The sequence below is a fragment of the Penaeus chinensis genome, chromosome 10, assembly GCF_019202785.1.
Source record: "Penaeus chinensis breed Huanghai No. 1 chromosome 10, ASM1920278v2, whole genome shotgun sequence".
Classification (NCBI taxonomy): Eukaryota; Metazoa; Arthropoda; class Malacostraca; order Decapoda; family Penaeidae; genus Penaeus; species Penaeus chinensis.
The window spans coordinates 21,374,194-21,389,193 of record NC_061828.1 but is presented as its reverse complement, the minus strand read 5'-3'; the positions used below and the strand labels follow the sequence as shown (position 1 = coordinate 21,389,193).

Sequence of the window (15,000 nt, the reverse complement as noted above, 5' to 3'; positions counted from 1 at the left end):
GTATATACATATATATGTATATACGTATATACATATATATGTATACAAGTATATACATATATATGTATGTGTATATATATATATTATATACATATTTATGCGAGTGACTGCGTGCGTGTACGTGTGCGTGTGTACGTGTTCGTGTGTGCGCGCGCGCGCACGTGTGTATGTGTGTATGTGTGTGGGGGGGGGAGTGCGTGTGCGTGTGCGTGTGTTTGTGTGTGCGTGTGCGTGTGCGTGTGTGTGTGTGTGTGCGCGTGCGTGCGCGCGTGCGTGTGCGTGTGCGTGTGTGAGTGTGTGTGTGCGTGTGCGTGTGTGTGTGCGCGTGTGAATGTGCGTGCGTGCGTGCGTGCATGCGTGCGTGTGTGTGTGCTTGAGTGCGTGCGTCTATGTGTGTATATGTATGTGGGCATATGTATATGTATATGTATATGTATATGTGTATGTGTATGTGTATATGTATGTGTATGTGTATATGTATATTCATATCTATATGTATATGTATGTGCATCATTATATGTATATACGTATATATCTATATATATATGTAGATTTAGATTTAGATCACAGTAATGTGTACATTAAAATTGTAAAGTTTCGAATAAGTTCTCCAGACGAATATTTAAACGTCTGATGAGGAACTCGTGAAGAGTTTGAAACGTTACGATATTGTGGCTGTTTTCCTTTTCTCATATGTATAAGTAAAAGTGTGTGTTTATGAATATACTCATATGTTCATACTACGTACGACTTAAATGGATTGGAGCATGAGATTACTCTCAATACAATATTCTGAACAAAGCACTGAAACGGTTCCCTGAAAAAACATGTATGGGAAATTATTTCTCACAAGATATTTGGATAATAAGTGTGTGTGTGTGTGTGTGTGTGTGTGTGTGTGTGTGTGTGTGTGTGTGTGTGTGTGTGTGTGTGTGTGTGTGTGTGTGTGTGTGTGTGTGTACACGGAATAAATTTCCTTATTGATTCAGAAATTCTCAACGAAAAAGTTACCAAATCGTCATGTTATTAGGTTTTCATTTTAGATTGAAAATGTTTCAGTCCAGGCACTGAAACACGAACATGAAAATATATGTACAAAAAAAAATGGATTTTTGCTAAATAATAAGTATTTGTGTCCAGGAAATTGGACATCGACAGCATTAATATCCATTAAATTCTTTTCCTTGTTACCTTGTTACCCACAAAGACACAAACAGGCTATTTATAACCAATATTGGCTATGAATGACCTTTATCTCAGTCTTTTATCTATACATGGACATTGTAATAGTATTCATGATAGTATTCCCCAACATTTCAAACTTGGTGAACTCATGTTCTAATGAGATTTACTACACACCATTCAAGCCGTACAGTACCTAGAACGAAAATTAAACGTTTACAGTCAACCGAAAACGGCTGTACCAGATACGAGTGCAGGCAATTGTACTTGTACAATCGCTAAAACCGAAATGATTGCTAGGAGTTGATCCGGAAAGGTTGGTACTTGCTGTTCTCAAAGCCTGGAACAGATGAAATTTCATAATGTGAAATTTGAAAAGTGAAGAGTTTATATGGCTACGGATTTGAATCATGGCCATTTTAGCAATGGAGATCTCACAGACAATTTGTAGTGCAAGAAACTGGGTCCACCAGAGACAAGGCCAGAAATGGGCACCCTAGATGCACGATGTAGGAAGACTTAAGTAAATGTCCTTCAAAACCATAATTCAGTGTGCTATATGAAAGACAAATAGGAAGCTCGCATTGAAATGCATGAATACCATGAGCTAATGAAAGCCATTTGATACACGTCCCCTTACCATGAATCACTTTTTTTAACAAGCCATAACTGCTACAAGAGATGCGGATCCCATTTGTTGGCAACGTCCGGCAAGACTTGGCTATTATGCTGCAGTATACAGACTAGCAGAAACTGCTAGTGTTGGGTAGTTGACGCATGTCAGGCCCGGCAGATTTACGGTTTGCTTAAATGGAAATCCTGAACAAGTTGTTTCTACCATTAGTGAGGTCCATGATGTTCTTCAAGTTGAAGCTACATTACACTGTCCAAGGCAACAGCCTCATCCGCATGAGCAGTGTCGTGCAGGCGTGGTTACGCTGCTCCACATCCACCCAAATCGCCGGATCTCAATCCCATTGAGAATATCTGGGCAGCCATGGGCAGCCATGCGTGTGTGTGTGTGTGTGTGTGTGTGTGTGTGTGTGTGTGTGTGTGTGTGTGTGTGTGTGTGTGTGTGTGTGTGTGTGTACGTGTGTGTGTGTGTGTACGTGTGTGTGTGTGTGTGTACGTGTGTGTGTGTGTGTGTGTGTGTGTACGTGTGTGTGTGTGTGTGTGTGTGTGTACGTGTGTGTGTGTGTGTGTGTGTGTGTGTGTGTGTGTGTGTGTGTGTGTGTGTGTGTGTGTGTGTGTGTGTGTGTGTGTGTGTGTCTGTGTGTGTGTGTGTGTGTGTGTGTGTACACGTGTGTGTGTGTGTGTGCGTGTGTGTATGCGTGTGTGCGTGTGCGTGTGCACACACACACACAATAGATAGATAATGAAATATATGGATATGGCAGTTCAATTAAGCACGGATAGCCAAGACATGTTTTCACATATGTATATGTATATGTATATGTATATATGTATTTATATTTATATGTCTATATACTATATATGTGTGTGTGTATATATATTTATACAGCCATTCATTCCACTGCAGGACATAGGCCTCTCTCAATTCACTATTGAGAGGTTATATGGCAGTGTTACCCTTGCCTGATTGGTTCGGCGCGCTTACACTTGTGCCACGGCCATGACTTAACTTTGACACCTGCGATATGTCGTTTTCTCGGGCTCGAGCCAACAGAGCACAGGCATTTAAATATATGTATGTATGTATATATATACACATATATATGTATGTATGTGTATATTTATGTATAAGTGCGCGCGCGTGTGTGTGTGTGTGTGTGTCTATGTGTGTGTGTGTGTGTCTATGTGTGTGTGTGTCTATGTGCGTGTGCGTGTGCGTGTGCGTGTGCGTTTGTGTGTGTGTGTGTGTGTGTGTGTGTGTGTGTGTGTGTGTGTGTGTGTGTGTGTGTGTGTGTGTGTGTGTGTGTGTGTGTGCGCGTGTGTGTGCGTGTGCATGTGTGTCTGTGTGTAAAATATCTGTATATATATAAAATATATGTATACATATAAAATATATGTATACATATATATAAAAAATATATACACATACATATATGTATATATGTGTATATATGTATATATGTGTATGTATATATATATATGTATATTTAATCATTTCACACACATACATATATATATACAGTGTATGTTCGTATGTATGTATGTATATGTATATGTGTGTAAAATATATGTATGTATGTATGTATATATAAATTATGTGTACATATATATAAAATATGTGTACATATATATAAAATATGTGTACATATATATAAAAATATATACATACACATGTATACATCTCTATGTATATATATGTATATATAAATATAGATATATGCATGTGTATATAAGTATATATATGTATATTTAATCATTACAATATATATATAAATATATAGTGTATGTACGGATGTATGTATGCGTATGTATGTGTGTGTGTGTGTGTGTGTGTGTGTGTGTGTGTGTGTGTGTGTGTGTGTGTGTGTGTGTGTGTGTGTGTGTTTACTGTACACACACACACATACATTGTTTATAAAGAAAAACAACAACCTTTCTAAAAGAAGAAAATGTGAATGTGCATGTGCGCGTGTGTGCGTGCGTGCGTGCGTGCGTGTGTGTGTGTGTGTGTGTGTGTGTGTGTGTGTGTGTGTGTGTGTGTGTGTGTGTGTGTGTGTGTGTGTGTGTACATGAGTGTGCGTGTGCGTGCGTGTGCGCGTGCGTGCGTGTGCGTGTGTGTGTGCGTGTGTGTGAGCGTGTGTGCGTGCGTGCGTGCGTGCGTGTCCGCGTCTGTGTGTGTGCGTCTGTGTGTGTGCGTCTGTGTGTGTGTTAAATATATATATAGATATATATATTACATATATATATGTTACATATATTTGTTTTATATACATATACATTATACACATGCATGTATATATGTATATATACTACATATATATATATATATATATATATATATATATATATATATATGTGTATATATATATTACATATATATGTATATATATTACATATATATAAATATATGTATATATATTACATATATATATATATATATTTATTATATACACACATGTATGCATATGTTATACACACATACGCAATAGATAGATAATTATATATATGGATATGTTAGTTCAATTAAGCACGGATGATCAAGACATGTTTTCACAACGAATATTTTCGCAATGTTATGCAACGGACAACAATTTGTACTACAATGGTCTGTACCTGTTTATTGCTAGATAGTCGAACCATGATAGGTTGGAACTGCTCTCGGGGACCAGTACGTTGCACGTTCTAAAGGCGGCTGTTCGGAACTGAGTACGAGAACAGGTAGAGAGGGCGGCAGCGACCCCGCTCCGTAGTATACGTGAAGGCAACGCGAAGATTGCACCATGTTTGCCGTCTTGCATCCCCTTGAGTTTTTGCACCCAGGAACGATAAAATTTAGAATGTATCTCAACTGTTGATAAAGTATCTGCCAAATTGGAATAATTAAGGTACGTTTATTTACTAGAATGACAATTCTTAGCCGCTTGTTTATAAATAGAAAAGTGGCATATCTGCCAAATGCTATTCTATGATTCACGAGTGTTCTAATTGGGTAAAGTAGCCTACAGTGATATGCTCTATGCCCTAAGTAAAATATGATGATGACAATAAAATAACAGTGATAATAATGATAATGGTAATCATAATGATAATGGTAATCATAATGATAATATTATCAGTACTGATAATGATGATGATGATGATAATAATAATAATAATATTAATAACAACAATAATAATAATGATAATGATTATCATTATGGTAATAATAGTAATGATGATAATGATGATGATGATAATAATATCAATAATGAAAATTATAATGTAACAGTAATAACAATAATAATGATCATCATCACCATCATCATCATCATAATTATAATAATAGTAATCATAATCATAATTATCATCATCATAATAGCAAGAATAATAACAAGGATAATGTTAGTCATTATTATTAATGTTATCATTGTTATTATTACTATAAGCGTTATTAAAAACATTAGATGCAACATGTAATTAATTTCTTTATTTCATTATGACATCATAATTCTTGGTCTTGCCTGACAGAGTTCAAAACTTGATCTTTGAAAATGTATTTATTTGGTTTTGTGTTGTAGTATATACAAAAAAAAAAAAAAAAAAAAAAAAAAACGTTTCTAGTTTCATATCCAACTCATAGTTCTCTGGTGGCTTCTCAATATACTGAAAACGGCATTTTTGTTGTTTAGGTATTCTCCCCTTTATTCTTAAAGGAACATGTTTTCTTAAGTGAATATAAACGAAGACAATTGAAAAGACGTCAATTTTACCTTCCCAGTAAATATATATTTGTTTTATCATATGTCCTTTCCCGAGAGCCACATAACTCCCGGGCACTCAGCTACACTATTAAAACCCAATGCCGACGGGCATGACGTGTACGTATATGTCATGTCCACTGTGAGTTTACTTGTTTAATTGTTTTTCTTTCCTTGATTTACGAAAACATTTTACGTTATCTTATTTTGCTGTTACTAATGTTTATAACATTACAATAATTATAATGTTTATAATAAAAACAACACCAATTCTTTCTTCCTTCTTTGTTGGAATTCTTTGCTATCAATCAGCGGCATGTGGCCAAGGTTAAGCCAATGGATCCTTTTCATTATATCTGTCTATATAGGGTCATAAAGTTTTGCCTTCCTCAGAAAAGCAATTATTTTATGTATTATTTTTTTCATTATCTGATAACAGATTTGATGTTGTGAATGGTAAGTTTTGGTTTCTAAAGTAATTTTTAAAGTTTTGTCTATTTTGATTGTATTTATGGCAAGTTATAAGGAAATGTGCTATTGTAAGGTGGTTTGTGCAGTGGGGGCATTCTGGAGGAAATTTCTTTTCAATATATGGTGTGAGGTGGGTTATTCTTGTGGCGTTTGTTCTCAGGCGCGCCAACACCACCTCTTCTCTTCTGTTTCTTCTCTGGGCTGTGTCCCACGTTTCTATTATTGTTTTGTTTTTGTTGGTTATGTCCACTCACTTAGCCACAGGAGATGTATTTTGCTTTTATAAGACATAGATCTGTAAGAACTATGCTAAGGTCCAGATCGCCAGTTGACCCGGCTAATTTGTCAGTCTGTTCATTGCTATGGGTACCAGAATGGCCTGGTATCCATACTAGCTTGATTGATTTGTTGGCACAATGTAACTTACGAATGATATTACCCAGCAGTTCATTTTTGTGTTTCTAATGATTTAATAGCTTTAAGTGAACTTAATGAATCGGAAAAAAATAACTATTCTATCGTGGGTCGTCGATAGTGCAAAATCTATAGCTTTATCAATGGCAAAAAGTTCAGCAAGAAAGATCGATGTATGATTCGGCAGTCTGAACTTTAGTTCACATTCAATCGACCATACACCCGCACCCACACACTCATCTGTCTTGGAGCTATCGGTATATATATGAAAAAAAGGAGATGTTTAATAAGGATCTCTCTGAACCTCTGGTGAACCTCCACCTCCGGTGCCATGGCCTTGGCTGATGGAAGCTGGGCTTCCATGATTAAAAAGTTGGGGGTTTCCCATGGCGCTATGTTTGACTGAACCAGGGTATCGATGGTAGAGAGATCTTTACCGACTTTCTCGACGAGGTCGTGGAGTTGCGTGGCAAAGGGCCTGGTGCCTACATTGTCATTAGGGTGGCTCGGGTTTCGAGCCACCTTTGCGGCATAGGTCAGTGCTAACTGGCCGCGTTTGAGTTGGAGGGGAGGTATTCCTGACTCAAGACGCTCGATCCGAGTACATTTTAGGGCTCCAACACACACACGCAAACAAGCATTCTGCACAGCATCCAATCCTTTCAAACATGATTTCGATGCCGAGCCATACACGATTGACCCATAATCTACTTTAGACTTAATCAGGGCTCTATATATCATCAGCAAAGACTTTTTATCAGCTCCCCATTTATTGACAGAAATGCACTTCAATAAACTTAGTGTTCTTTGACATTTATTCTTTAACTGACCGATGTGGTCTTTCCAATTAAGTCTACTATCAAAGAGTAGATCAAGAAATTTAGCAGTATTTTGAATAGGTATTGGGTGGTTGTCTAGAGTTATCCTGACGTTCGGCTTCCTCCTATGTGAGAAAATTACCCCAATACTCTTTCTTCTGCAAAACTTAAAACCCCACTGGAAGCCCCAGTTATGAATAATATCCAGTGCCAGTTGGATGCGATTTGCCGAGAATTCTGCACTACTGCTGGAATGCCATAATGCAAAATCATCAGCGTACAGTGAGTATTTAAGATTCCAAGGAGGAGCTGGTAAGATGTCATTGATCATACATAAAGATAATGTTGGCGACAAGACACTTCCTTGTGGGACTCCGTTTGCCTGGACAAAAATGTCTGAAAAAGTAATATTGCCAGAAAACAATTTGACAGCAAAAGTTCTGTCACAAATAAAATTTTGAATAAAACATGGCAAGTTTCCACGTAATCCAAAAGCATAAAGCCTTCTGAGTAGGCCACATCGCCATGTCATGTCGTAGGCTTTTTGTTTATATCTAAAAATACTGTTTTTTTTTTTTTTTTTTTTTTTTTTTTTTTTTTTGGCAATTGCCTCTTGAATATGACTGTCCAGTTTTACTAGTTGATCGAGAGTTTGGCGCACTGCTCGTCAACTAGCAAATTACTGGAATAAAAAAAAAAATGTTATAGCCTTGAACATAAACAACTTGTCAACGCAATTGGGAAGTGACAGATCTGGGATTACCCCCTCCTTTCAATATGGGAATGATGTGGGCGAAGTGCCATGAGTTTGGAAAAGTGTTTATTCACTTCTAGCAACTGAATTATAGCATCATGATTAAGATGCTTTATCATCTCATATTGAATCTCATCGGGGCCTGGTGATGTTCCTCTACAGGCTTCTAGGGCTCGGGCAAACTCATCCATTGTTAGATCTTTATTGCCATCTCCTGTGGCAAAGTGAATAGGTTGTAGCTCAGCCGCTTTCTTGATGGTCAGGAATGCGGGATGGTAATTGCCTGAGCTGCTGGTGTGAGAGAACTGCCTGGCGAGTGCATTAGCAAAGTCTCCAGGTGAATCGAAACTAGTACCCTCGTGGATGATGTTATTAATTTTGAAAGATTTTTTTCTTATTTATTTTATTGACAATGGACCAAACCTCTGATATTTTTGTATTTCTGTTAATTGTAGAGACAAAGCTCCGCCAGGAATCTCTTTTTACTTGTCTTATTATTCTTATTATAGCTCTTGCTCGTTTGTAGTTGCAAAAGTGCTCGTTATTGATGTTATTTTTAAAGAGCCTGTAGGCCCTATTGCGTTGGCACAGCGCCCTGCGGGAATCTGGTGTCCACCATGGAACTCTATGCTTAACGCTGTCTGTCGAAGTTTTCTAAAATCGAATTCTGAATATTGTTTACTCCATCATCAATGGTTTCTCCAACAACAGTTCCATTGTATAATGGTCGACGCAAAGATTACGTTATATGGGGTTTAGAAGTGCCTTGTCCGCCACTTTTAATTTCTTTTTATGGGAGGGAGGTGCCTCCTCTCCCTCGCTTCCCGGGGACCACTCTCGGGATGGTTTGGAGACAAGCCTCCATGTCCTGCATCTCCTGGCGAAGGAGACGACTGACAGATTGCGACCTGCTTTTCTCTCGAGAAACCCATCGCGAGCCAGGCGAAGTCCTCACAGGAGTCACCCGGACGGGGAGGTGCGATCCGGACTGTGATTCGGTATCAGCCTCCTTATGTTGTTTAGGCTGGGTTGATGCAGCCATTTGATCGACCAATTTAGTAAACTGACATACTTTAATGTTTAATTCTTAACGGTTTATTTTAGTTCAGCAATTTCTTTATCCTTAGCTGCAAGCTGTTGGTTGACATTACTTGCACTAGGGGTTATGTAGTTATTGCTGCAGAATAGGAAGTATCGGGTTTGTGTGTCAAACTTTACACTTTCCTTTCCGGCAAACAAATTTATTTGAGTCTTTATCAATACATATTGATGAGGTGTGTCCTAATTTTTGGCATCTATTACAATGCATTGTAATAGCTGACATACTTGACCATGAAGGACCTTTTTGATGATAAAGAGGTTCACGTTCAAAAGCGAATGATTTTCATTCACGCATTTAAGATTCGCGAACCTTGCATTCTCGGTGGGGATTTTGAAAAGAGGTCTTCTAATTTTGTCGTTGGTAGGGGTTCCATTGTTCATAGTCGAATTTGTCAGAAAGTGATCATGAGTCGCCCCTCCTCCTTGAGGAGGAGAAGGGGTAGCGTGGGTATCATTCATCATGGATATTGGACCAGGTCCGACCCCTTGGCTGTAGATATGAAAGGATCAAAAACTCTTAACTTTTGGTATCAACCTAACAGCAATAGCTTAAAGAGTAAGGCAGTTTTCCGTCCTCTACCCCTTCCCTCCCAGTGGAAGCCTGGTTGCGTTCTCCAGTACCAAAGGGGGATCGAGTTATGTGGAAGACACCTTACCTGCCTTGGCGAAGGACGGTTATTCAATGCCCACTCCCCAAGCGAATACGGGAGTTCTGAAGGAAATCCGGTAGGCTCAGGAAAGTCACACGAAGGAGAAAAGAATTCAGAATAAAAGGAAAAGTGTGCTCAAAGGATGCCTCAGACTACTGGGCCTTCCTACCCAGGGGTCAAAGCCCACAAGGGCTACCCTAGTGTAGTAGAGAGCTGCGGGTCTAAGGTGGGGTGCTAACTATGCCTACTGTAGCTTCGAGTCACCTGCAAAAATAAGAGCACTGAAGATGCAGGTAAAGCACTAAAAAATGCGAAAGGATATGTATTAACAGGTTTTACTTTATTTCAAATTACTTCAGAACTCAAGAAGCAACAATGTCAAGCGAGACGAGAGGCCCCGGGCTCCAGGGTAGTTCTTGTGGCACAAGACGTAAGTGTTTGTTGCTGCTGCGTTATGAGCAAGGTGTGCGCTCATCAAAATTTCATACACGGGTCCGACTCCGTCGATATTCATAGCACTAGTAAAATAATAATATTAATAATAATACTAATAATATTGATAATAATAATACATTTCTCCCGCCAATTCAAGAGAAGGTGAAATCAGTAAGGCTAAGCACTAGCAGAGCCATGTATGTGCAGAGACATTTCACACACAAAAAAAAAAAAAAAAAAAAAAAAAAAATATATATATATATATATATATATATATATATATATATATATATATATATATAATGAGCACAGCATTTTCCCCATTTTTTTCACTTTCCCCGGCGGCTTTGGGTTAATACAATCCCTGGTTAAGTGGCGTCACATATATTTCAAGGCTCAGATACATCCAAAACATCTTGCTGTTTATTTCCTCAGTACTTAATTCCATATACACTTGTATCTTGCTAAATCGTATTAAATTTCTTATACTCAAATTTGGATACACTTATCTACTCTCATGACAAAATACTGTTTACAATTACTGATCTTCGTATAATGTGCATCACGTCGACAGGATGTTACAGAAAGTGGTGCAAGAATACTCAATCTCTGTCATCTTCAGTTAACACGTTTCTGTATGTGGACATTTGAAATTATAATTATTGCGAATCTTCCATTTGTTGACAAGTATTTTTAGATTATACAATATGTAGTCTAAAAAATGACGTTCAGCATAGGAAATGACCTTGAATGACTTTGCCGCAAAACGTTCGGTCTCTATGCAATGCTACCACCGAGCTATGCTGCCATGAAGTGTCTTGAACTTTGCGTTGTTATGTACGTGTAAACAGGGAAATTTGGAGAATGATTGGAATTATATGTAAATTTCTAACGTGTGCATATGCGGATTCTCTGGAATTAATTGCGAATTTTCTAACGTGTACATCCGCGGATATTCTGGAAATAAATGCAAATGTCTAATGTGTCCATACGTTATATCCCAGTGTTGATCCTGTTTGATACCTAATACAAAGGAAATTCACAATTCTAACACGCTTTATATCACTTTGCTTTTTGGCACATTGCATCACCAATGTATTCTATATCGGTAGTTCTATGTTATGTTATTCATTAGTTTTCTATTTAGTAAAATATCTTTGAAGAAAGTGTGTGTGTGAGTGAGTGAGTGTGTGTGTGTGTGTGTGTGTGTGTGTGTGTGTGTGTGTGTGTGTGTGTGTGTGTGTGTGTGTGTGTGTGTGTGTGTGAGAGAGAGAGAGAGAGAGAGAGAGTGGGAGAGAGAGAGAAAGATAATGAGAGAGAGAGAGAGAGAGAGAGAGAGAGAGAGAGAGAGAGAGAGAGAGAGAGAGAGAGAGAGAGAGAGAGAGAGAGAGAGGGAGAGAAAGAGAGAGAGAGAGAGAGAAAGAAAGAGAATGAGAAAGAGAAAGAGAAAGAGAAAGAGAGAGAGAGAGAGAGAGAGAGAGAGAGAGAGAGAGAGAGAGAGAGAGAGAGAGAGAGAGAGAGAGAGAGAGAGAGCGAGAGAGAGAGAGAATGAGAAAGAGAATGAGAAAGAGAGAGAGAGAGAGCGAGTAGTAGTATGGGGAGGGGGGGATAGCCCTGCAGGTTACACCATGTTGCGTAGTCCAGGCTCCCCGTATGAAGTGTCCAATGATGAGTCAGAGTTAACTCAGAGATCAGCTTATGAAGATGTGTTTATCTAGGCTACAATATGTGGTCAATTTATAATTATTATTATAAAGCACTGATGACTGTTTGATCAACAGTTGTGGGCAAGTGAATGTGAAGGAAAAAAAAAACCCCCACATATATGGATAATCAGAGAAGTAACATATAAGGATAATCGAGCGCTGTCGAGACCTAGGCCCTAACAACCTAAGTACGAAGTGTTAATGCGATGTAGACCTTGAAATATAGTGATGAAAACCCAAACTCGCGACGACCTGCACAGGTGAACGTCCGAGCGCGTCATCACAACAAACATTCCTAGGAGTGTGCGCACGGAAGAGGGAGGTCGCCCTGGCTTGGTATCGTAAATGTGTGGATAATTTCCCCCCTAGGCCATGACGTCTGCCGGAACCATGGAGAAAACCGAGGGAAGGCAAGGAGGAGCTACAGGTAAGAATAAGAGGTCAAGGGACGAAGGTGGAGATGGAAGATCTGCAAAATTATCCTTTTCTTGTTTATGGATCGAAGGCACACTTTGGGAGGGGGTGGGGGCCACAAGCACTCTTGGGTCTGGCATCAAGGTCGACTGATTTTCCCTTCAGGTTTTGTGTTTTAGAAGATATTAAATATATACTTTGTATAAACATTTCATTATCAGCCTTTTGAATTAAGTAAATGGATGTCTTAACATAAGAAAATCACTGTTACTTGTGATGTCAAGGTATTTGCTTTCAAGGAATTTCAGATATTTATGGAAAAATTTCCAAAGAAAATGTGAATGAAGCATACAGTTTCTGTTCAATAGTGTATGCAAGTAAAAGTAAAAAAAATTGTTGCAAAAGACATATAATAATGTAGAGTATATTAAATCATAAACTGTTAGTAATATTCACAAACTCATGTATTTTTAATTAAAGCTCTGCAATGATACACATACATTCAAAACATACAGAAATAGTGAGCAGTATAGTATTTTATTGTTATAGATGGTAGTGATCAGTTATTTTATATATCATCATTAATTAGGTATGACAGTACAAGGTAACATCTTATTATAAGTAATGAAGATGTTAGTAATTGTGTTACTTTAAATTATTATAATATTAGGCCCACTAATGGCAGTGTTATCACTAAACCTGGTATCAGTGAGGCCATTGTAATACTTATGTTAGTACTGGTGTAGTATTATTTCTTGTCAGTAGTGTTGTCATTAATTTTATTATGAGTATCAATATTTCTAATTGTTTTAATTTGATAGTGTTGATTATTTTATTGTTACTTTTATAAACTTTGAAGATTATAAGGCACTGACTTAAGCAGGATCACTGCAGTAAAGACCAACAAATCTCCATTATACATATTCTTACTAAAAAGAGCAGTAAGCTTCCTTGTTTGATTTTTCATCAAATAGGAAATCAGTCCAAACTATGTCTAAGCAGAATATTAGTGGTAGAGTTGTATTTTGCCTTCATGAGGCCAGGAGGTTATGGTGATCACTTGACTCAAGGTAGTAAGTCTTCAATCATATCTCCAAGCATATTCAATTTGATTTGGATAGAAACCAACCAATATTAGGACAAGAAATACATTATGCTTTGGAAGCTACTGGATTTGTATTAGTGACAATAAATTTAGTTCCATAACAGATCTGTATGTACTACCAAATATTTCTCTGTGACTTCTTTTCATGAAATAGTATGCATAAGAAAGAATGAATGGCATCGTCAAAAGAATGTTCTGCCAGACATATAATCACATATCCTCGTTTTATTATCTACTTGCCACAATTGCAGCTAACCTACCAGCATATGACATTCATTTTTCAAAAATTCCAAGAATTTTGATAATACTCATTTATACACATTTTTCATAAAGTTCTCTTTTTCCTTTCATATTTTATTTATATGATTAAAAGAACATCCCAGTGAACATAATTTTACATCTTTTTGGCAAAATAGAGCTTCCATGATGTTTTAGCCCAGGTTTGCTCAATATCTCTTCATATATACAAATTCAGTGTAATTGACCAAATATTTCATAGTAATATGATAAGAACATATTTGCTGATAATTCTATCATAATTTTCTCATTAACTGACCTATTTTTTCTCAATTTCAGAGGATGTCCCAGCCAAGATGACACAGATGGAGTACAGTGACCAGCTGGAAACACACAGTTTACTGATCAGTGGCAAATCTCAGGAACTTGTAAGTTGTTAATGAATGTGATTTGTATGTGATAATTGCTAGACATAGTGAAAGTATTTATGGTAATAAAGGTTCTTTATTTTAAATTCTGATTACCAGAATAAATTTTTGAATTCTCCCTATTAGGCAAAGCTAGCTGAAGAGCTCAAAAGAGTCCGAGAAAGGAAGGAACCCTTGACGAAAGCAAAAGATGTGTTGCAGGAGGAAATTAACAAGGCTAACAAAGCCATTAATGCAAAATCAGAAGAAGTCACACTGTTAAAACAAAAGGTACTGTGAACTGTTTAATCCTTTTGGGTGAATTTGAACTTAAAGGACTAGTAGATTAGGAAGAGATGTTATTTTATTTTATTAATATGCAATACATTAATTGTAGTTAATTGTAATAATGTTCTAATTTATAATAATAATTATATTTTTATTTCAGTTGAGATACCACAGTGTGAAACAGATCCATGAAAATATAGATAGACTAGAGTATCAATTGCGGAATAACAGTTACAAACCTAGAGAGGAGCAGAAAATATTGAATGAAATTTCAATGCTTCAGAGATCCATTCGAACTCTGCGAGAATATGAAGCCAAACAGGTTAGGTTTGATATTGTTTTTTTTTTTTCCAAGATTGAAAAATAATTGAGAACTTGAATAGAGATATAATGCTAAACTTTGCTGTATATTTTTGTCTAAGCAGATAATCTTTTTTGCATATAATTAGACCTTAAAACACAGGATATATCCTCACTAATTGGATTTTAAATTGTTTCCTGTTATTTCATTTCAGGCTGAGAACAAAAAGTATAGAGCTGAGAGGACACGGCTTATTGATGAAAGAAATAGCAATTTCACAAAAATCAGAGCGTTATATGAAAAGGAAGATGAACTAAAGAAGGAAATGGCACAACTTAGAGAGGTTT

At 37.2% G+C, this 15,000-nt stretch overlaps 2 protein-coding genes across 3 annotated transcripts in view; one reads left to right on the top strand and one right to left on the bottom strand.

Moving 5' to 3' along the window:
- LOC125029878 overlaps positions 1 to 4,684 on the bottom strand; it is a 13,465-nt gene extending 8,781 nt beyond the window's left edge. Inside the window, exon 1 of the mRNA XM_047620060.1 lies at positions 4,429 to 4,684. Within this exon, the coding sequence (XP_047476016.1) occupies positions 4,429 to 4,613 (185 nt within the window). The 5' untranslated portion in view covers positions 4,614 to 4,684. The remainder of the gene's footprint in view (positions 1 to 4,428) is intronic.
- The window catches only part of LOC125029725 (synaptonemal complex protein 1-like), a 15,090-nt gene continuing 4,757 nt past the window's right edge, over positions 4,668 to 15,000 (top strand). The window contains exons 1-5 of one of the 2 annotated variants that reach the window (XM_047619814.1): positions 4,668 to 4,700; positions 13,997 to 14,085; positions 14,212 to 14,355; positions 14,513 to 14,674; positions 14,868 to 15,000. The exon at positions 14,868 to 15,000 is cut by the window's right edge and continues 18 nt beyond it. In XM_047619814.1, coding sequence (XP_047475770.1) covers positions 14,014 to 14,085; positions 14,212 to 14,355; positions 14,513 to 14,674; positions 14,868 to 15,000 — 511 coding nt within the window. In that variant the 5' untranslated portion in view covers positions 4,668 to 4,700; positions 13,997 to 14,013. Of the gene's footprint in view, positions 4,701 to 11,859; positions 12,329 to 13,996; positions 14,086 to 14,211; positions 14,356 to 14,512; positions 14,675 to 14,867 lie in introns of those variants that run through there. The other variant, XM_047619813.1, reaches the window with a different exon arrangement.